This window comes from Limulus polyphemus, unplaced genomic scaffold (genome assembly GCF_000517525.1).
Source record: "Limulus polyphemus unplaced genomic scaffold, Limulus_polyphemus-2.1.2 Scaffold2688, whole genome shotgun sequence".
Taxonomy (NCBI): domain Eukaryota; kingdom Metazoa; phylum Arthropoda; class Merostomata; order Xiphosura; family Limulidae; genus Limulus; species Limulus polyphemus.
The window spans coordinates 77477-99845 of record NW_013668298.1 but is presented as its reverse complement, the minus strand read 5'-3'; the positions used below and the strand labels follow the sequence as shown (position 1 = coordinate 99845).

At 31.2% G+C, this 22369-nt stretch overlaps 2 protein-coding genes across 8 annotated transcripts in view; one reads left to right on the top strand and one right to left on the bottom strand.

Moving 5' to 3' along the window:
* The window catches only part of LOC106467639 (probable methyltransferase-like protein 15 homolog), a 17104-nt gene extending 14412 nt beyond the window's left edge, over positions 1 to 2692 (top strand). For all 5 annotated transcript variants that reach the window (XM_013928009.1, XM_013928012.2, XM_022395840.1 and 2 more), the window contains exon 6: positions 2167 to 2692. In XM_013928009.1, coding sequence (XP_013783463.1) covers positions 2167 to 2575 — 409 coding nt within the window. In that variant the 3' untranslated portion in view covers positions 2576 to 2692. The remainder of the gene's footprint in view (positions 1 to 2166) is intronic.
* On the bottom strand, positions 2687 to 22369 carry LOC106467638 (endoplasmic reticulum-Golgi intermediate compartment protein 2-like). Of its 3 annotated transcripts, none has more exons than XM_013928006.2 (11): positions 22130 to 22369; positions 16660 to 16785; positions 15196 to 15304; positions 10253 to 10299; positions 9682 to 9898; positions 8911 to 9006; positions 7159 to 7214; positions 5959 to 6054; positions 5039 to 5136; positions 4571 to 4733; positions 2687 to 2977 (listed from the first exon to the last, which is right to left on the bottom strand). In XM_013928006.2, the coding sequence occupies exons 2-11, from the start codon at positions 16781 to 16783 to the stop codon at positions 2748 to 2750; spliced, it is 1236 nt and encodes a 411-aa protein (XP_013783460.1). In that variant the 5' UTR covers positions 16784 to 16785; positions 22130 to 22369; the 3' UTR covers positions 2687 to 2747. The 3 variants fall into 3 exon arrangements, with proteins under 3 accessions (XP_013783460.1, XP_013783462.1, XP_022251546.1); XM_013928008.2 differs by having other exon boundaries at positions 22221 to 22338; XM_022395838.1 differs by lacking the exon at positions 22130 to 22369 and adding an exon at positions 21789 to 21874.

Here is a 22369-nt window from a genome sequence, read left to right as displayed (position 1 = left end):
AGAAAAGTGCAGTCAAACATCCATAAATTCTTTTGTGAGCCAATCAAAATTCAGATCATTCATGAAATGAATTTGTGGCATATTGATAAAATAATTATTGTAAAAATCAGATTAACAACTTCTAATAAATAGAAAAGCCAGTGTGTTTTGGTAACTACATTTCAACAATGGCTTTTATGTCATGTTGCTTAGCAACAAAAGTATAAGCTAATATTGTTGTCAGTCTATGTATTGAAAGTATAAAATAAATGTAAAGACAACAAAACTGGAAAAATATTTGTTGATTTCTTAATATAGAGTCTTAGTTGTTTAAAGAGTTTAAAAAAAAACATCAGTGATATAACAAAAAAATACTTTAATTCAGAAATGATTTAAGTTCAAAATTGAATCGATATTTTTATTTTCATGACAAATTTTATGCACTTGGATCTAAGCTACGTTATCCCAACACTCACTACACTTATAAGATTTTACAGCACACACACACCCATTCTCTCACATCCCCCGTCACTAAAATTGTAATGGACAGACAATAATAAAACTATTCTATCTGGATAAATGCATTTTGACTTTTATAACACTTCCTGTTTTGAGAAATCAAGTGTGACATGACACACACTGGCTTTTATTTAAGTTAGATTTTGTATTATGAACACTAGTTTTATACTGTTTTAATGTTCTGCTTGAGCCCTTAATAGGGGTTTGAAATATATATATATAAGACTAGTGAACCCATGGGCCTATGACCCACAATTATAAAGCCACTATAATGCAAAATTAATGCTTATAGTACTATCTTGCACATTTTCAGTTTAATGATCATTGCTGCTATAAAGCAAATTTAATTTCTTTAATCAAATTATGAATGGTAATTTCTGTGCACTAATGTAAATCAGTGTCACATTTGGGGTCTGCTTTCTGAGAATTCACATAAAAGTGTTTTCATGAAATACTTGGATTGAGTGAAAAGTTTACTTTTGTGCAAACTTTGGGATCAAGACAATTCAATTGATTTGGTACCACTTAAAAGTTGGCGAGTCCAGCAGTTTAAGAGAAGTTTTTTTGGGAATCTCTGGGTTCCCCAAGGGGTGGGATGAAAAATTTTTATCCTCACGCAGGACCAAGATGAATCGTTTGATACCACTTAGAAGTTGGTGTAACCAGTATTTTAGGAGGAACACTGAATCTTGTTATATTTATGTATCTCTTCTGTTATAAGCAGTAATTGTTTGCAGGTATAGTTGTTAGAGGAAAACTGATGGGTTGTAATGAATTAGTTCAAAACCTTTTGTATAAGCATTTCGTATGTTATCTTTAATAACATAAGATAGTGGACTAAAAAGTATAGAATAGTACTCATACAAGATTTAAGCTAACAGAACAAACTTATTGCACCTAGGACTCTCTAAGCTGTAAATTAGTTCACCCTTCTGTCTCTCGTAGTTGTTTCTAATAACTCATGCTATTAAACGAACAATTCAAATACATTAGAAATAATTTTTATTATTGGTTTAAAATATGTCTTATGATACTGACTATTTAAGCTCACCATCAAGTGGGAGTTTGTTAATAATAGAACTGTCCAAAATGTGAAAAAAAATATTTTTATGCAAAGGTAATAAGATAAAATCTACAAATAAAAAACATCTTAGGCAAAATTATGTGACAGCTTGTTTTAGTGTTATATTTGTACATGGCTAAGAAGGCCAGTATTCTACCACTAGCAAAGCTTACTTTCTTGAATAGCCAGGACAGAGGTCTTGATGCTTTTTTATGTAAAACTTCCTCTTGAAATTAATTAATTCATTTTAATAATTATATTCATAAAAAGCATTTGGCTTTAAATTTAGTGCTTATTAAAAAATAGATTTTTCTTGCAATTTCCATATTGGAATATAAAGCTAGAATATTCCACCTTTACTTATGTGGAGTTTAAATAGTTAAAAAGTTACTTTAATTATTTTACAGCCATATGTGTATATGTCTTTAATATAGAAAAACAATAACTTTCCTTTGAAATTCATACTGTAAAATCCAATAATTTTAGTGCTATTGTAAATAAATTTTCATTAGCCTACCACTAGTGAAAAGTTGTAAGTATGGCTTGTATGACAAATGAACTTCTCACCTAATCAGCACAGTTTCATATATTGTTTTTTATTGTAGTGATTTCAGACTAGACAAACTGAAGAGAAAAAGTCACAGTGCTACAAAAGTTTTTCAAGCCCTACGTATTTTTGTAAATAATGAACTTAACGAACTAAACTATGCCATGGAAGTTGCCTTCCGTTACCTTCGTCCTGGAGGAAGATTAGTTGTATTAACTTTTCATTCGCTTGAAGACCGCATCATCAAACGACACATGCTAGGAATTGATCTTGATGAACCATTAAGTCCTTCTCTTACTCAGAAATATAAAAATGCTGCTAGATTGCACAGTCAAAATGAAATGAACCTAATTATGACCAAACGCTGGCTACCAATCAACAATAAAGTAATAGTTCCCACCGAAGAAGAAGTATTGAAAAATCCCCGTGCTCGATCTGCTAAATTAAGAGCAGCTAAAAAACTGTAGGATTAAAAACACTGGATTAGTTATTCAGTTAATTTTTTGTTTTTAACTACTTCTCAAGGAAGAATTATTTTTTTCTTCTATTGTGTTCAATTTTAAAATAAAAGCCTTACACAGTGATATATCAGTCCTTTATAAAATTATCCGATACATAAACTCTGTATCTTTGAGATGTTTACAGTATTCCTTGTTCAGTATAATTAGGTTCTTCTTGAGCAGGTGCCGGAAGTAATGTTCCACTAGGTGATGTACCCAAGAGTTGGGATTCAGTAAAAGAGTTTACAAGTCCTTGAACAGGAATATGTGTATCATTACCAATGAAGGATTTGTCATTTTTCTTGGTAGAAGTCAAGAACTTGCAGGTAATAAGATCGACCAAGAACTGAGTTAATCCAGTTAGGATTCCTGAGAAATAATAATAAAAGATCTAAAAATAGCTAACTACAGCATCAACAGTTTGTATAATTAATACATCTACTGTACATACTTGTGAATAATATTGTAATTTGTTGGACTTTACTAGTAGTTTAAATTGCAATAGTTCTCAAATATTCCTGTACAGCAAATTAACACCACAAAGTAAGGCTTCAGGTATGATGAAAAACATTATTACCCCTTTAACAACTGGTAGATTCAAGTGCATGTCACCAACTTTTACAGTTGTATACAAATAAACTTGGCATTGAAATGTAGTCAATAAATCAAATTCTAATATATATAAGTTCTTACTTTTATAAGAAAATATTTTACAAAATCCTGAAGTTTTCATAGTATGAGAATTGTTACATTTGTTCTCTAGATCTTTCTTCTTATTTATTTATCACCCCTCTCAGAAGTACGAAATTTAACATAAATTACTCATTATAATATAGTTATTACTAAGGCAAGGCATAATTTTTATAGGCTTCAATCTTATTTATTTATGGAGCTATAAATTAGAAAATCAGCCCCGCTCACCTTGTCCAACTGATGCATCCTCTTTTTTCACAAATTGCCAATAGTTCTCTCTTATGTTGAACACTATGTTATTTATAACCAATAGAAAGCTAAATTTTAACCTATCAAATAACATTATATTGTTTTCTGTACAGAGAATTGTCTGTATCGCTTCCAGCTTAAACTTCATTCCCGAGCTTATTAGAATTTTTAATGACTCTTATCTCACAGCTAGGAAGCCAGAAAAATTTTGATAGTTACAGGAAATTGCTTCGTAGATAAAATTATTTAGTGTAGTAATACCATTAGAACAAAAAAGTAAGTACTACATTGCTTGTTCTTTATTATAAAAGTAACAAAATAATAAAAATTCTTCAAGAGGTAAGATTGTGAGCAGCACATGCATTAAATAAGTTGATACGGTAAGTTAAGCTGCATGTTTGCCAAGTGATTTACAACTTGTGTGGCAGGAATATTAATTAGACAATAAAACAAAGTTTATGTAGAAACAGATTTATGCTATTTAGGATTGGCTGTTACAAGTCACAGTCATTTTAGATAACAAAGGGTAATTTATATTATTTCCACATTTTTTTAAGATTGTTATAAAGTTGGTCAAACTGACTGGATGGCTACAGAGAATAACAGAAAATATAAAATAAAAAAAAAATTCAATATATATTTAGGAAGTTTTAGAGATAATACAAATGACATTTGACAATTCTCAGTTAAATAAACTTATTTTTAACATGAAATAACTGCACACAGAATCCATATATTTACAGACAAGTGTTTAGCAAAAATACCTAATTAAAAATTTTAATTTTTTGTCTCTAAAATTCTTGTAATGTTTACTAAAGTCTTGCCAAAGTTGGGTAAAATACAGAAGCGCGTTGTGAAAGGGTTAAATTAGTTTATACAATGTGGCGGAGATGAAGTAGTGTATTACTAAGTTAGTTTCACAGGTCAAACAATAGTGTAAGATTTAGTTGGCACAGAAGAATGAAACAGAGTCACAATGTAAGTATGATTTTCTAGCATTAGATGTTAACAAGTACTTACCAGATGTTGCATATATCCCACCAACAATGCCACACAATCTTACTAAGAACTGCCACAAAGTCTGCCCTTCATCCAAGACTTTAACCATCACAGACGACATGTCATATTTAAAATATATCCCTGGCACACCATGACTACCAGCCTGGTGACTAATTGAACGCTCCTTAAAATAAACCAAAGAAATATGCATCGGTTCATGACAGTTCAGGTCATTTTGGAAAACTAAATGTTCACAATAGTTTCAACTGGGATGCAACTTTCTGCATATCATGTTAACATACAAACTGGTCATTTTCAGAAATATTTGTACATGTCAGATAAATTATACAAAATGAATCTGTTAAAATGTAGATATGGAATATTAAATATGTTCATGCTAGAACCTCTATTTTCTACTAGACTTTTTCAATGGTAAAGCAAACTGATGTTAGTATTGTACAAACATCAGAATGTAAAACAATGAAGTACCTGTTCTGTCACTGAATACTGAAATGTATTGACTTGCACTCTGCTGGTATCAACTTCTGTAGGTACAATTTTAAGATAGTACTGGTACAAGTAATAATCTGTAGATAAGAAATAAGATACTGTTAACTTAACACAATATTTGATATATATAAATATGAGCAATAAATTCATTACTGGTGGAAATGGATTTGGTTTTCCCTGGTAATGCCATAGTAAGAAGTATTTTTTTATATAACTAGATCCCTTATTAGATTTGCATTTTTATGGAATTCCTAGGTAAGATAGCAGCAGCGAGGAATTTGATTAAACTCAAAATAAAAAACACAGTTCATCAACGTTTAAATTAATAAACTGCTGTATATATAATCAATGTGTTTTTCCAGTATTCACTTAACTTGGAATATACTTAAGTTAAGTTTTTCTAGACCACCTCAAAAGTCTCATTATAAAAAGGGGGGTGGAAGGCAGTAACTTTGTTCAAATGTCTTTCTTTACATATGTCCAGCGTGTCTGACATCATGGCCAAAAGATTAACAAGTTATCTAATATATTGACCAGAGAGAGATATAAAATTGCCCCAAATGTGTAAAACACCTAAAACTAAAATTAGCTTTGTACCTGATATTCATATACATCTAAATATTTAATGAAATCAAATTTTGTTTCCAACCTTAATATCTGCATGTTACATGTATATTATATTGTGTGTTACAGCCATATTCCCAAATAAACAAGTTTATAATATCTTGTATAAATTTACAAAAGTTAATATTCATATTATCATTGTATGTTGTAGGAATAGAATACATTTCTTTGTTAGTCTCTTGGAAGACTTGCTTGTAACACAATATTTTTTTTTTCACATCCAGTTTCCACCTAATGCTAACTTACACAACAGACAAATGATTAATTAAACTTACTTTCTGGTGCTATTTTTTCATCTCCTGCAAGTGGATCAATAACTTCTATTTCATCCCCAAATGAAAATTTCTGAATTCTGTGAGAAAAATTGTAATCTGTAACAGTAAAATAATAAAGAAAAAGAATTGGTCACAATGTATTATACAGTGAAAGAACAAGTGAAGAAGTCTGAATGGAATAAAAAAATTAACGTTACTGTCTAGAGAAAACTTAGAAGCCTGGACTGAAACAACAAATTAATTGTACTGTCTAGAGACAACTGAGTAAGTTCAAAATGAAACAACAAATTAATTCTACTGTCTAGAGACAACTGAGTAAGTAAGTTCAAACTGAAACAAATTACTGTCTAAAGACAACTGAGTAAGTAAGTTCAAACTGAAACAAATTACTGTCTAAAGACAACTGAGTAAGTAAGTTCAAACTGAAACAAATTACTGTCTAAAGACAACTGAGTAAATAAGTTCAAACTGAAACAAATTACTGTCTAAAGACAACTGAGTAAGGAAGTCCAAACTGAAATAAGAAATTAATACTACTGTCAAGAGACAACTGAACAAATCTGGACTTAAATACTACTGTAGAGACAACTGAACAAGTCTGGACTGGAACAACAAATTAATGTTACTTTCTATAGAAAATGGAGTAGGTAAGTCCAGAGTGAATCAATAAAATAATACTACTGTCTAAAGACATACATCAGTACTTCTGTTAGTTTACCTTATTTTTCCAATTATAAAATTTCTTCTCTGTATCTTAAGGTCTGCACTACTTATAACTGCTTTAATCAATACAAGAAAGAAAAAATAGAGATTTTGCAACTACTGTGTTAATTTAATTACTGTATCACAACTTTGTACGATAGTACAACAGCAATGTAGTCAATGCTGACAATCACAGTCAGTTAACTTCAGCTCAAAAGGTTTGACTTTGCCATATTTTATTTTTGTAATAACATTTTCTAATTTTTAATGACTGAAAATGATTGTTTGTTATTGAAGTTAAGCACAAAGCTACACAATGGACTATCTGTGCTCTGTCCACCAGGGGTATCGAAACCCAGTTTCTAGCATTGTATGTCGGTAGACATACCGCTCTGCTCCAATGGGGGCAACTGAAAATGAAAGAAAATTAGCAAAAATTATACTGCTAATTAAGTGACCTTTTAAATACATAATAATAGTAACAAAAAATGTTCATACCTCTATCAGAGAGAAACATAGAAATATGTGCATGGCCCAAGGGAAGTGGAATGTGTCTGTGGAAAAATTAAGAAATAATCAGAAGGCATACAAAAATCTTATTAAACAGAAAATAAGAATTCCTTAACCTATTCAATGCAGCTGGGATGTATATTTCCCAATGCACTATATATGTCCCAGCCTAGATATACAAGCCCTAATCACAATGCTTTATTCTCATGATAACCAATCTTCACCTTCTCAAACTCATTATTACATCACATAAATAATCATATTTATATATATCATGACTATCCCAAACATCCAAGTTTATAAAGCTATTTTTTCTTTGAATGTCTAATTAACAAGAAATAAAGCTATAAAAATTTTGTAAAAACTTTGGTGAATATTCTTTTTAACTCTGCAGCACTTTTGCTATTTTAAGTTAACCCTTTCGAGACAGGTCATGGGTGAAAGGTCATTTCCTTTATTGACTCAAATTCAAAATGTTATTGAACTACTATTTCATAAATTTATGTCAATAACTTTGGTATCAAACTGTAGATTATAATTCAAATTTTAGTGCTATATATTACTCAATTTCTTAAAGTAAAAGCAAATAAAAAAAAACAGTTGAACATAGATTTTTGTGTGTCACGTGGTATGTTGAATGCAGCACTGGTTCAAATTACTGAAAATAACATAAAATATAAAGTTTTTTTTCTTAAGAAACGTTTGATAACTATCTGGACATTATAAAGATTTCACATGCGAAATTTGAAAATTTTCTGGTGCAAAAATGTATTTTTTAATCTTAAAATGAATATTACTTTGCATGATAGATAGGCAACATGTGAAAAGAAAAAAAAGACATGAGACAAAATATTGCTTTACAAACCTTAAGACTTAATAAAAAAATCTGATATTTTGTGTATGAAAGCATTGTAATGTTTACTGATAATCTGCCAAATTTTGTTAACATTCGCTTAATAATTTAAAAGTTACAGCATGAAAACTATAACAAGCACAAAATGTTTATGAGATCGTTCCCAGGGATGGAGCCCGTGCTAAAAGAGTTAACAAAAAAAGTTTCCCATCACTCTGAAACTATTACTAAAATTATTCACATATCTAAATTAACCTCACATTCTGAATATTGTTAACAACCCATGCCTGATTTATTTAAATGTTTTAAATTTACTAGATAATCTCACATTCTGAATATTGTTAACAACCCATGCGTGATTTATTTAGGTGTTTTAAATTTACTACATATAACCTCATATTTTGAATATTGTTAACAACCCATGCCTGATTTATTTCAATGTTTTAAATTTGCTATAAAGCCTCACAGTCTATATACTGTTAATATGTTTGCTGCCACCAGTAGTTTTAATAAATTACATATAAATAAAACTAACTATTCAAGAGGTGCTGACAAGTAGTCACAGTGTCCCAAATTTGTATGCCACAAAAGAAATTTGGCTTTGAAACATAATTGTTTGTGACCCACCAATGGGACACATGAAAGCGATTGTGATAAGAAACTGATGCATGATTTATTTCTATGTTTTAAATTTACTAGATAACCTCACAGTCTGTATATTGTTAACAATTCATTCCAGATTTATTTCAACATTTTAAATTTACTGGATAACCTCAGTCTCTCTATATTATATATGTTAGATATGGCTTTGTTAACAACAACATTAGTATCTATATATATATTATCAAACAGATGTATAGATATGGACCAAGTCTGTTAACACTTACTTTCCTGCTGTGATATGAAAATTCCCAGCAACTTTATTAATAACTAACGTTCCATATAATCTACATGCATCTGCTTCTTCCATAGGCTCTAATTCACTGTAGTAAACAAGAAAAACATCGTGGACAAAAATTAATTCCAAAATACTCAAAACATGGAATCACAGAAAGAATGAAACCCTAACAGTTACAAGAACCCCGTGTATTTTGCCTTGTACCAAATCTATAGATTCAGAGAAGTGAGAAATATTTTATTTCTTCATATAAAATACTTCATCATTACAGTTTAACCAAGTTGTTAATAATGGTTTTCATTCACAGAGCATATTAATGGTTTTCTTTATGTGATATATAACTATTGCTTACTTTCTTATATGAGTATAATTCAACATGTATTAGTTATTTCTGAAAATCTGTAAAAATGTAGACAAGTGTTCTTCAATGAGAGGTTAGATGATAGACATTTGAAGGTTACGACCTCCCTCATATTTTACAGTAATTGATCAATAGCACACTATATTTTGATTATTTTTTTAGTTTAAATAAAGATGTTTTCACTGTATGTTTTACCCTGATTGAATCTCTTGTTATTCTGCAAATCTCTCTTGTCAGTCTTGGGAGAAATCAGTTTTACCACAATTATAAGTATAATACAATGGTACAAAACACAAGTTTGTTGACTAAGCATACATATAAATCATTAAATTATCTAAATACCTAGAAAGTATCTCATCAGGGTATTTATGTAATAACACAAACACTTATAACATTTACCTTGTTGAAATGCCTGTAAGTATATCAGAAAATCCTATATTCCAAATGATGTCTTGGATGGCATGATATTGTTGTCTGATGTGGGTGTTTAGCTGTTGTAGCATTTCCCAGTCCATCCTCTGTTCAGGTGATAAACTGAATCGAGTAGGTACCTGCTCTAGTTTACCAAAGGTCTGTGCATTTTGATTGGTCACATCTAACACATCAGCACCTATCACTAAAGAAACAAACAGCAGGACTACAGAAACAATATTCTGAGGAAATATCTGGGTCTTATGATCATATTAACAAAAGGCAAAAAAGTATGATGTGTGTTTTCTACAATATATGAAACCAAAAGGAATTTGTCAAGACATTAAATAAAGTTAACAAACTAAAAATCATTCAACAAATATTAACACTTCAAAATGCTGAAACAGCATGGATGAGGCTGAAATTACTGTGTTTACAAATCTTTGATATAAATAAAGCTGAAAAATAATATAATATTCTGTTTTTATAATGAGAAAGGTTAATACATATATATTTGTTGTCAATTTTTAAGACAGTTTATATTCCAAATGAGACTTACTTGCACAGGGCATAGCCACAGTGATGTCTATGTTTATTTTCAGCTTTCTGAAAAAAAATAGTAAAAATACACTCAGTGTGAAGAATCCTTCAAAGTTAAATAAAAATTTTGGATAAATCTTATACAAAACTTTATATCAATAATTCATTGTTATCAAAAATTAGAATTGATTTACAGTTTGAAGAGAGACAGTATCCCAAGTTCTACTATTTTAAAATCAGTCAATTTACTAATCATCAGCCTCTCGAATCACTTATTAACTATTTATCCAAATATTGTATTTACCAACAACTCCAAGGTGCTGCTATTGGTAGGTAGTTGGATTACATCTAACTGACATTTACATGGTGCTACTATAAGTAAGTAGTTGGATTACATCTAACTGACATTTACATGGTGCTACTATAAGTAAGTAGTTGTATTACACCTAACTGATATTTAACGACAAATGCAAGGTCCTGTTATCGGTAAGTAGTTGTATTACACCTAACTGATATTTAAAGACAAATCCACAATGCTACTATAAGTAAGTAGTTGTATTACACCTAACTGATATTTAACGACAAATCCACGGTGCTGTTATCGGTAAGTAGTTGGATTACATCTAACTGATATTTACATGGTGCTACTATAAGTAAGTAGTTGAATTACACCTAACTGATATTTAAAGACAAATCCACGGTTTTGCTATCGGTAAGTAGTTGGATTACACCTAACTGATATTTAAAGACAAATCCACAATGCTACTATAAGTAAGTAGTTGTATTACACCTAACTGATATTTAAAGACAAATCCACAATGCTGCTATCAGTAAGTAGTTGGATTACACCTAACTGATATTTAAAGACAAATCCAAGGTGCTGCTATCGGTAAGTAGTTGGATTACATCTTACTGATATTTACATGGTGCTACTATAAGTAAGTAGTTGAATTACACCTAACTGATATTTAAAGACAAATCCAAGGTGCTGCTATCGGTAAGTAGTTGGATTACATCTTACTGATATTTAACGACAAATACAAGGTCCTGTTATCGGTAAGTAGTTGTATTACACCTAACTGATATTTAATGATGAATCCAAGGTGCTGCTATCGGTAAGTAGTTGGATTACATCTTACTGATATTTAACGACAAATACAAGGTCCTGTTATTGGTAAGTAGTTGAATTACTATCAGTTAGATGTAATCCAACTACTTACCAATAGCAACACCGTGGATTTGTCTTTAAATATCAGTTAGGTTTTAAAGACAAATCCACAATGCTGCTATCGGTAAGTAGTTGGATTACACCTAACTGATATTTAACAATAAATCCAAAATGGTATGTAGTTGGATTAGTTATTTCTGTTTTTACATACCTTTAAAAAAAAAGCCCTATCTTACAGGAAAGCCTGCTGTTACTACATATTTGGTGCTTGAAAAAATGCACTTAACTGATGTACACAGTAAGATACACCCCACTCTTGAAACCTCAAACAACATGTACATTCTGCTAATATTGAAAAATGGAAAAATACACACGTGAGAAATCAATAATTCTACACTTTCAGTTTCACTATAAGGAAAGGAATGATTATGAGACAAAACATGTGCAGATGCAAAAATACAGTATGAAAAATAAGAGCTTAGACAAATCCTTCTACAAAACAGCAACACAAATAGACATAACCACAATTCCAATGACTGGAAGAAAAAACAAGAGGGAATCCTCAATAGCTGCAACACTTGAAACTCTTGTAGACAGGATTAAAGTAGATTAAACTACAAGACCTTTGTTTCCCTTTTGTTAGCTATATCTTTGTGTGCCAACAATACCAAACATGGGGCATGCATATACTACCCAATTTAATTTTATTACTCATCAGGATCTCTACCAGCCTACCCTCAAATTGAAAATCTTTTAGGCAGGATTAGAATAAAATATTCTATGACACCTTGAGCATGGGCAAATACATCGAATGAAAGGGTGTGACCTCCTGAGTCCAAAAATGTAATTAGATCTCAGATCAGTCAAAAAATTAATGAATATGATGACAGTAATAATAAGACCTAATATGTTAGTATGAAATCATAAATGACTAATACTAGAAGATATTACATAATATCAGTTGAAACATGTTAACCAAGAAAAGTTTCTGCTAGAATTGTCCAGCTCAGGAATTTAATAAAGCATTTAACATTACTCTAAGCTAAATTTTTAAATAAAAGAAAAACAGATTAATAAACCTTCTAAATTAATATTAAATTCAACTGAACATATACATAGTAACTATTGAATATAACAAAATTATAAACAAATACAAAGAACATTTTATATGTGTTATGTTGTATTATGCCACGGAAAGCCATTGCCGCAGATCAAATCAGTTGAATATGTTAGGTAGCATGGTCAAACCTATTTAAGTCTGAAACAATATACATATAATTATTTGAAATGTTTTTGTCTTTTTTAAGTCTGTGTTATTACTAAAGTCAGACTGCAGTCTAATGATTACCATTGCCAATTAAAACAAAATATATTTGACAATATAAATTTTATTATTTGGTCAACCAAATTCTCAATGATTGGTGGACCAAAAGTCACCAGAACTTTAACAGCTTTGTGAAAATTTGATATCAGCAATGACGTAATCATAGGGTACAAGGATTATCCAGCTATATTGGTGATACCATGCATCAAAACCATAGGGTACATGGATTATCCAGCTATATTGATGATACCATGCATCAGAACCGAATCCTTGTACCCTATGGTTCTGATGCATGGTATCACCAATATAGCTGGAGAATCCTTGTACCCTATGGTTCTGATGTATGGTATCATCAATATAGCTGGATAATCCATGTACCCAATGGTTCTGATGCATGGTATCATCAATATAGCTGGATAATCCATGTACCCAATTCCAGCTATATTGGTGATACCATGCATCAGAACCATAGGATTATCCCACTACATGGATGACACCATACAGAACTAGAACCATAAAGTAAAAAAAATGATCCTGCTACATGGCCAATACCGTACATCAAAGCCATAGGGTACAATGATTCTTCTGCTACATGAAAGATACCATATATGAACAATGACCTAATAAAGCAATTATACAAAGCTGTAAAAAAGTCCAATACCTCACTTAGAATCATATGTACACCAGTTACAGCCAGATTAAGATTTAGTGGAGCCCTATGCCCATGTAGTATTTGGGAATAATAATAACTTACTTTTGCTTCTATTCTGCTAGTTTTACAAACCATAACTGTTTTACTTGAGTGGCCATTGGGACCCCTTTATGTCCTTGCCCCTCGGTGGTCTATGCATTAAATCAGTATTGAAACCGGTGGTGACCTCAAAACAGACTCTTGCTAGCTCTGCTTTCAATGCACATTGCAAAAATAAGAGAGAGTTTTGTTAATTCCTCAAATTGAGAGGATAGTATTAACAAAGAGTGGCAGATACCAAGTAGACTGCAAAGACCAAGTCACCTACATGGAGATATTGGGAGACCCTTCCATAAATTTATCAGTGAAAACATTCTGGGGGAAATATTGAGAAACCCTTCCATAAATGTATTGGTGAAAACATTACGGGGGAGATATTAAGAGACCCTTCCATAAATGTATAGGTAAAAACATTCTGGGAATAGAGCAAAGGTGAAAGAAGTGCAGTAGCTAAACACTGTATCTTGAATCATGGTATAACAAAGATGGGTTGCCCAACAACTTCTCAGATCAAAAAATAAAAAATCAATTTCTTATAGAAAAATATAAACCAATAACAAACAAATATAATAGATGACCCCCTCTCTTCAATTTAATTCAGTTTCATTTCGATGATAACTTAAACATGTCTTACTCAATTTGTTTAATATTATTGAACTTTTCCATATAGGCTTTCATTCATCTAGGTAAGAAACTCTTTCTCTATATAACAATGTTTATACTATACTGTTTACATGCTCATCACTGGCTTTTGATCACATGCAAGATATACATATTCTTACAATACAACAATCTTAATGTGAGTGATAAGTTTATTAAAGATAATGTTTGATTTTGTTGAAGGTGTAAAGCAAGTAAAACAAGTTGAAAGATTCACTGGTTATTTCATTTAACCCTTTCACAGTGCAATTAATTTTCAAGCTGATTCCCAAAAGTGTCAATTATTCACCAACAAATAAAAGTATGAACTTGACCCTTTGTATTACTTTTTCAATATTCAAAGAGGCTATATTTCCTATATCTGACAGTAATAATCCTTGAAAACCATTTTTTATAGTGTTAAATCATGATTTAAACAAAAACTTGAAGAAGAAAAGTGTTCTCCAGTAAATGGCATAAATATAAGCAAAACTAAATCAATAAGAGGCCACAATCATTACAAAATATAAAACAAATTATTTAGATAACAATATCCAAGATATATAGAAACTGTTTTTATATAGATTCTATACGTGTTCCTACAAAGTTGGCAATTTTGTAATAACGCATATAAACATCCAGGTTTCATGGTGTAAAACACATGGCAGATAGCATGCAGGTTTGATAATTATTTCAAGTACAGGGAGATATTCTCCCATATTGTAGTAGATGGAAACTTTTTTTTGTTAACCATAAATCCGAATTTCACAGTCAGTGAGTAAATATGTATATTTGGATATATCCGAACTATGCAGAAAAAGGATTAATCAAAACAACTTATTATTTACTGAAAAACAATATACATGTATTTGTTAGACATAAATTGATCTGGCCAAAAATACTGTTTCCTAGTCTGACCTGACACCATTTTGAAAGACAGAGGTCTCATATAGGACTATCTTGAGAGAAAAAATACACACAGACTAAAACTGGTAAAACTGACAAGGGACAGAGTTTGTAATAGGGATTAAATTTCGAGTACAAGTGCTGATGTACATTAAATTTAAAAGATCTACTTACCTATCAAACTCCCTGTCAACAGTATACTGGAACTTAACCCTGCCTGAAGTATAGTGTACAATTTCTGATATCACCAAGATCACAATCAAAGTAAAGCTAATCACAGAAACTGAAAACAGAAACATTAAAATATATTGGCACATATATTTAACCATATGCATAAGATTGAGTCAAAGTGTTTATATCACAACCTTTTACAGAGTTACATTCAAAATACAATCAAACAACTTTATTGTCAATGAATGTCAATAGACTACAATACAAATTTTATATAATCTAGGTTTTTAACTGCAGAAGAAAGTATTTCAAAAATTTCTCAACCTCCACTTCTGTGTATCATTTCTGCATTCTGAATTTTCCCCATTTGATTTTATATCTTTAATAAGATTTCAGTGTCTAACCAACTAGAAACACAAACTATTCATCAGTACAAGCAAGAATATAAAATTTGACCCTTCTACTGCCAACCTGTTGAGATATCAATAAATTTGTGAATCTGTCTTGTTTTTCAAGATATATATCTGGAGTATAGAGGCACATTTTGTTAATATAATAAGAGAGCAAACAACAATTTAAAAGTAGGTCTTTTGAAGAAGATAGGTCAATGTTTTGTCAAAATATTATGTTCTCCCAAAAACAGACCACTTCAATAAGTTTATAAACTGTTGTTTGTTAACTTATTATTAGATATATATATATCATATCTAAACGAGCTGATGGGCATGTTTATAACCAATAAAGAGCACGTTCTCCTCTATACAAAGCTCATTAATGATATTTTTTTGTTGGGCAAACACAGAAACAAGACTAGTCATAAACTGTGTAGTCTTTGATAATTATTAAAAACAAGACTACAGTCACAAAGTCTGTAAATTCTGAGTAAATTACTGAAAAGAAGACTAAATTTTTAATATGTACAGTCTTAGTTGATTATTGAAAACAAGACTTCAGTTAGTGTGAGTAAAGTCTTAATTAATTAATTTTGCAAACAGCTATGTTCAGTTTGATATGGATGTCTTTACATGTATACACTTCCTCACATCATATTCAAATCTAATGCTTTACAAGAATTACGAAGTTTTCATAATAAATTTACAAAGGTACTTAATTGTTGTCGAAAATAATTAAATCATTTATGATGCTAAGAAATCATGTAAGTTAAAACTAGACAAATCATAAAATGAGAAACCCAAGTGCTTTTGGGTGACCAGACAAACCAGGAGAAAAGTTGTCAAGTTTTTTTTATTTTGTAAAATCTTTAAGATGAGGTATACAATACACAAACACACAACTTTGCACCAAAGTTAACATTATGTAATTCAGACTTGTATTCTTTGTTAGTACTCTGATAACACTCAATAAACTGATACACTAACAGAAAATATATAAAAAACATTTAATAAAAACAGCTGTAACTCTCACTTAAAAACTGTTACTAATGAAGCTTTGGGTGGTAAACCTTACTAGTTCCTCCAGAAACTGAAGACTGTGTGTAACTCTCAGACACTTTAGTAAAACCATCCAGTTCCTTAATGGTCTTCAGGCCACCTTTCTTCCCAACCGATCGTCTCAACAGTTGATTATCCATTCCTAAGCAAAACAATCAATATTAAAGAAAGGATGAGCTTCTTTCAGAATGTTTCCTGTTAAAACCAGAAGGCATTGTGATTTTCTTGCTTAAAAACTATTAGTAATGGACAGGAAAACTTACTAGCTTATAAACACACCTTGGGATTTTAACATATGAAGTAGATTATTTTCATGTTATATCAATTTACATTTTCTAAAAGCATAGCACTTCCATGGTACATTTAAGTAGTAGTCTTAAAATAAATCATTCATCAACTATACATAACACATGCATTGGAAATAAGTTAATGAGCTTTTAAACTAGCATTGACACTTAAAGAGCACCCCCAACATTTCAAAAATCACATTTGTCAAACTCAACCTAAATCGAAAGTTTAATCTATTTTCTACATTAATAACTCATAATGTCTTCGTATTGTATATCTCTCATTCAGGTCCATCAACATAGCAGCTTGGAACTGGAAAGTGGTAAGGACCCTCTTACACCACTGGAAGAAAGAGGGGGATGCAGTGGAGGGTCAGGAGAAATGTTCACACTGGAGACAGTGCAATGTGTGACCACAAAACCCTATTTTGAAAAGCAGATCAAACCCAATGTATTCAATTTAAGGAATAGCAGGGATGGGAAGCAACCCTTTTCTGCTTTACCCATAAACTCCATGGGTTAGTACGGTTCGGAATGGGCATATTTATGAAGCAAAGATATTGTGAGGAATAACTTATGAGCAATCTTGTGGAACACTCCATCTCCAGTTTATGTGACAGTAGAGAACAGCGTGCATTTTGTGGCCATGGAAATTAGTGAAAGTGAAGTCAACATGGCTGTATAGTGTGAGTTTTAGTACAATTCTAAGTGATGGAAGAAAATATCTGAGCAGACTCCACTCGCCACAGAGTGGGACCCTTTGCCAAATGAGAAGTGATAATTATGTAAAATGGTATGGAGAGAGTCACATGACTCACACGGGTGTGTGACACTACTATTGGTGAAGGTTTGTCGCATGATAATTTGCATGCGAGGATCAGTTAAACCATGTGAATCGAAGGATGTGTGGGAGTGACAGGATCGTGGCACACAAACATTTTTTGCAAATATAGAGCAGCACTGAACAAGAATAGCTACATATGCTATCAGAAGTAAGGTATCTTGTCGGAACAGTTTCACTGGAATAACCAATTTGTTAACATGATAATCTCAACATTAGAACCAGTATCATCATGAAATTTAGCACACTTATTGCTATTAAACTCTTCCATAGCTTGAATTTTTCAAAATTCAAAAATCTTTACCAATTGTCTTGTTATGAGTCTAATTACTACTAATGAAGGCATTAATTAAAATTAGTTGCTCATAGTTCATTAATGTTGCAGAAAATTTGCAAAGTTTATAATTCAAGCTATGAGGATGTTCATAAAGAGCAAGTATATCAATTTTCACATGTTTTTACCATTCCTAAGTAAAGTTATGGTGTTAAAACAGTTTATGTTATGGACATTTTTATCCCTGTTGCATTAATTATGCATATGACACATATACAATTGAAAGTGTATTTTCTGGGATTGTAACATCATACTTTTGTTTTGTGCTGAACCTGAAGGTTATAAGAAGTGTTGAAGTGTTTCCTCAGCATGTAAATTTGCCCAGTTTTAAGGGATAGTGCTACCTGAAACTACTTCAAAACAAATATTATCAATGAATACAGTATGTGTAGAATAAACACAGTCTAGCACTCTATTTTTTCATACTGCAAATACTTCTTTCAGAAGATCTACTATTTATCCCTATAACAGAACAACACTGATGACATCAAACTACAAACAAATAAGGGCTCATGACAAACTGCAAATACTGAAAGGTACACATCATATGACACTGCAAACAAAAGCACGTCAAACCATTTACAAAAAAGCAGACATCAAACTGCAAAGGAAAAGAAAGAAGGACTTATGTCAAACTCCAAACAAAAGCATGCATAAAAGTATACAACCTAGTTAACAGACCTTCCCAGGTGCTGAGTATAGTATACAACCTAATTCACAGACCTTCCCAGGTGCTGAGTATAGTATACCATCTAATTCACAGACCTTCCCAGGTGCTGGGTATAGTATACAACCTAATTCACAGACCTTCCCAGGCATTGAGTATAATATACAACCCAGTTCAAAGACCTTCTCAGGTGCTCAGTATAGTACAAAACTCAGTAAAAACAGTTCATACCAGGTGCTAATTAAAGTGCACCAACCACTTTACAGACCTTCCCAGATGCTAAACCCACAACATAAATCAGTCCTTTTTAGAAAACTGACTTTTTTAGGGATATTATTGACATAACCCTTGCTTAAATAATAGTTGTTTCATTGAATTAATTTTATACGTGATCAACTATTTCATTCTAAAAAAATTTCAAAACATTAGAAAAACTCTATATTAGCTTTGTACATGATATACTATTAATTTTCTTAAAGTATTCAAAACAAAACAAAAACTCCATATGAATAAGAAAATGCAAGCAATTCTTGAGAAATGTTGAGGAAGATAGGAGAATGTTCCATCAAGTAAGGCTGTTGAGGAAGATAGTACAGTATTCCATCAAGTAAGGCTGTTGAGGAAGATAGTACAGTATTCCATCAAGTAAGGCTGTTGAGGAAGATAGTACAGTATTCCATCAAGTAAGGCTGTTGAGGAAGATAGTACAGTATTCCATCAAGTAAGACTCTTGAGGAAGATAGTAGTGTTCCATCAAGTAAGGCTGTTGAGGAAGATAGTACAGTATTCCATCAAGTAAGACTCTTTAGGAAGATAGTAGTGTTCCATCAAGTAAGGCTGTTGAGGAAGATAGTACAGTATTCCATCAAGTAAGACTCTTGAGGAAGATAGTAGAGTGTTCCAGCAAGTAAGGCTGTTGAGGAAGACAAGAGAGTGTTCCATCAAGTAAGACTCTTGAGGAAGATAGTAGAGTGTTCCATCAAGCAAGACTGTTGAGGAAGATAGGAGAGTATTCTATCAAATAAGATTGTTAAGGAAGATAGGAGTGTTCCAGCAAGTAAGGCTGATGAGGAAGATAATAAAGTATTCCATCACGTAAGGCTGTTAATAAAGATAGCAGTGTGTTCCAGCGAGCAAGACCATTGAGGAAGATAGCAGTGTTCTATTATGTAAGGCTGTTAAGGAAGATAAGAGAGTGTTCCAGCACGCAAGACAGTGTTGAGAAAGATAACAGTATTTGAGAAAGCCATCAAGCTAGACTGTTGAAGACAATAAGAGGGATGCTGCAAGACATCAAACAAGGCTCTGTTGAAAAAGATGGGAGAGTATACTAGAATCAAGAACAAACAATAGAAGAAGGTAATGTACGTGAAGCTTTTATACAGTAAGTCTAGAATACTTAGTAGAATTACTACTAAGATAAATTAAAGAACTATATTAAATGACATCTTCCTTTTTTAGGCATTATAGATACTATGTTTGATGATATTCTGTCAGTTTCATTGTGTAGGGTAAAAACTGTAGAACCAGACCATCAAAGTATTCCATTGAACAAAACTGAAGTCTAACTCCACCAAAATCTTCTAGAAACTTTGTTATTGAGGAAGTAGAAACATAGTAGAGAAATGGCTTGCTGATGAATAAGTTTGTATTGTTATTAAAATTTCAATGATACAATCTTGTGATGCTTGGTTTATGATGAATGTTTAACATGGTGTTTCTTGATTTAGTCACTACCATTCCTAGTGTAAACATGTGAAATTTTGACAAAAGAAAATGGTTTGGTATTGTACGTTCTAAATTTATCTTGAATTTCTTGGAACACCACTATTTGTTAATTGAAATAAATATATGTTTTTAAGGATGCCTTCTGGAGAGCTAAAAGTAACATATTAAGATAAATAAATAGTGAAATTTCACCTTGAATGTATGTGGTTGCCCACATAATTCAACAGTCAGTTACGTAACAACTATTTTTAAATACTTGCATATGTATTTTGCATTATAAGTAAACATAGACCAGACTAACAAACCTACAGAGGCTTAAATGACTCTTTGATTCAATGAGATGGTAGTGATCTTCTTCAGTACATTGGTCACTTTCAAGGATAGCAAAAACTAATCCTTGACATAATTTATTGCCAGGTCATATATGGTAAGAATAAATATGTATTCATAGAGAAAACTAATTGCTTCATGTCTGGGTTATCATAAATAGTTGAAAATTACTGCACTCTTAAGTTAATGTATTACGATAATCATTCAAACATATAAACTCAAAAATTCATTACAAACATACATTCTTAGCTACCCTAAATTTTATCTCTAAACCAAATACAACTAATTAGTAAAAGTTCATGTTCACATGTTACTGAGAATGGTAAAACTAATTTTCATTAGTAACTCAACAAAATTGTAATGCTATAAATATTCACTGTATTTTAGCATGTTCCATTAATTTGCTATTCTAACAACAGTTAACATAATATCCAATATACACTGTAAAAGCATATAACTTATAAAGATAAATCATACATCCTAGACATTGCTTATGAGATAATATACAAACAAAATCCTGACCACAATGGGACAAATTCAAATACTAAACCACTTTTGTAAAAATTAACCAAAATTTACTTCCCTCACAGTCTAATGAAACTGCCAACTATAAAAGGGTAAATTTTCGTTTTTTGTCTGTTTATACATATCTAGATTGTGATTTAACTAAATAACTGGACTCCTACATACTACTACTAGTCATATTAACACTCACTTTAAATTATAAATGTATGTTAGAAAATAAGCAAAGAAAATATACAAGATGTATACACTACTTATTATTCGCAACAATAATGCATTCTGCAAAAAAGTAACAGTAACATGAGCAACAAACAGCATTGGGATTTTAAAAACCTGAGTTTTTGTTAAACTTAATTCAACATATTAATGACTAAAAGTTTTGAAATTAAAATATAACATACTATTTAAAATTAAATACCAAACGTATTTAACTTACTAGAAATGTTGAAGTTGAGCTGATAATAATTCACCACGTTTAAAACTTAAACTAAAATATGTACGTTAAATTTAAAACACTATGGCAAAGCATAGCCTAAACTTTACATAGCACTCGTACTGTCATAGTCAAATTCTATCGCAACTAAAAACATATAGCCCAACTTAGCAAGTATTTTTATTATATAATTACACCAATACACGGACTACTACTATTAGTAGTATAGGATTACTATTATTAATATTAGTAGTGCTATAAATATAATAGTAGAACTAGAAACTCAAAATCAAAGACGAGTAGACAGTCAAATACAAAAATTACAAGAAGTTCAGTTTGAATACCGTTTTCGAAATTTCACTTCGTTTGTGAAAACTGCATGCAGCTGAGACGATAAAAAATAGCAAATCGAAACAAGGATTCAGTTATGATCACCTCATAATGTAGAATTTAGGTATATTTCCTTCGTTTATTTTAATAGTAGAATATTCGCACATACAACTTCTAATCTAAGTTCTCATCAGTGTCATCGACTGCATTACCACCTACAAAGTTTCTATATTAGTTAGTACAATTGTTAAAAT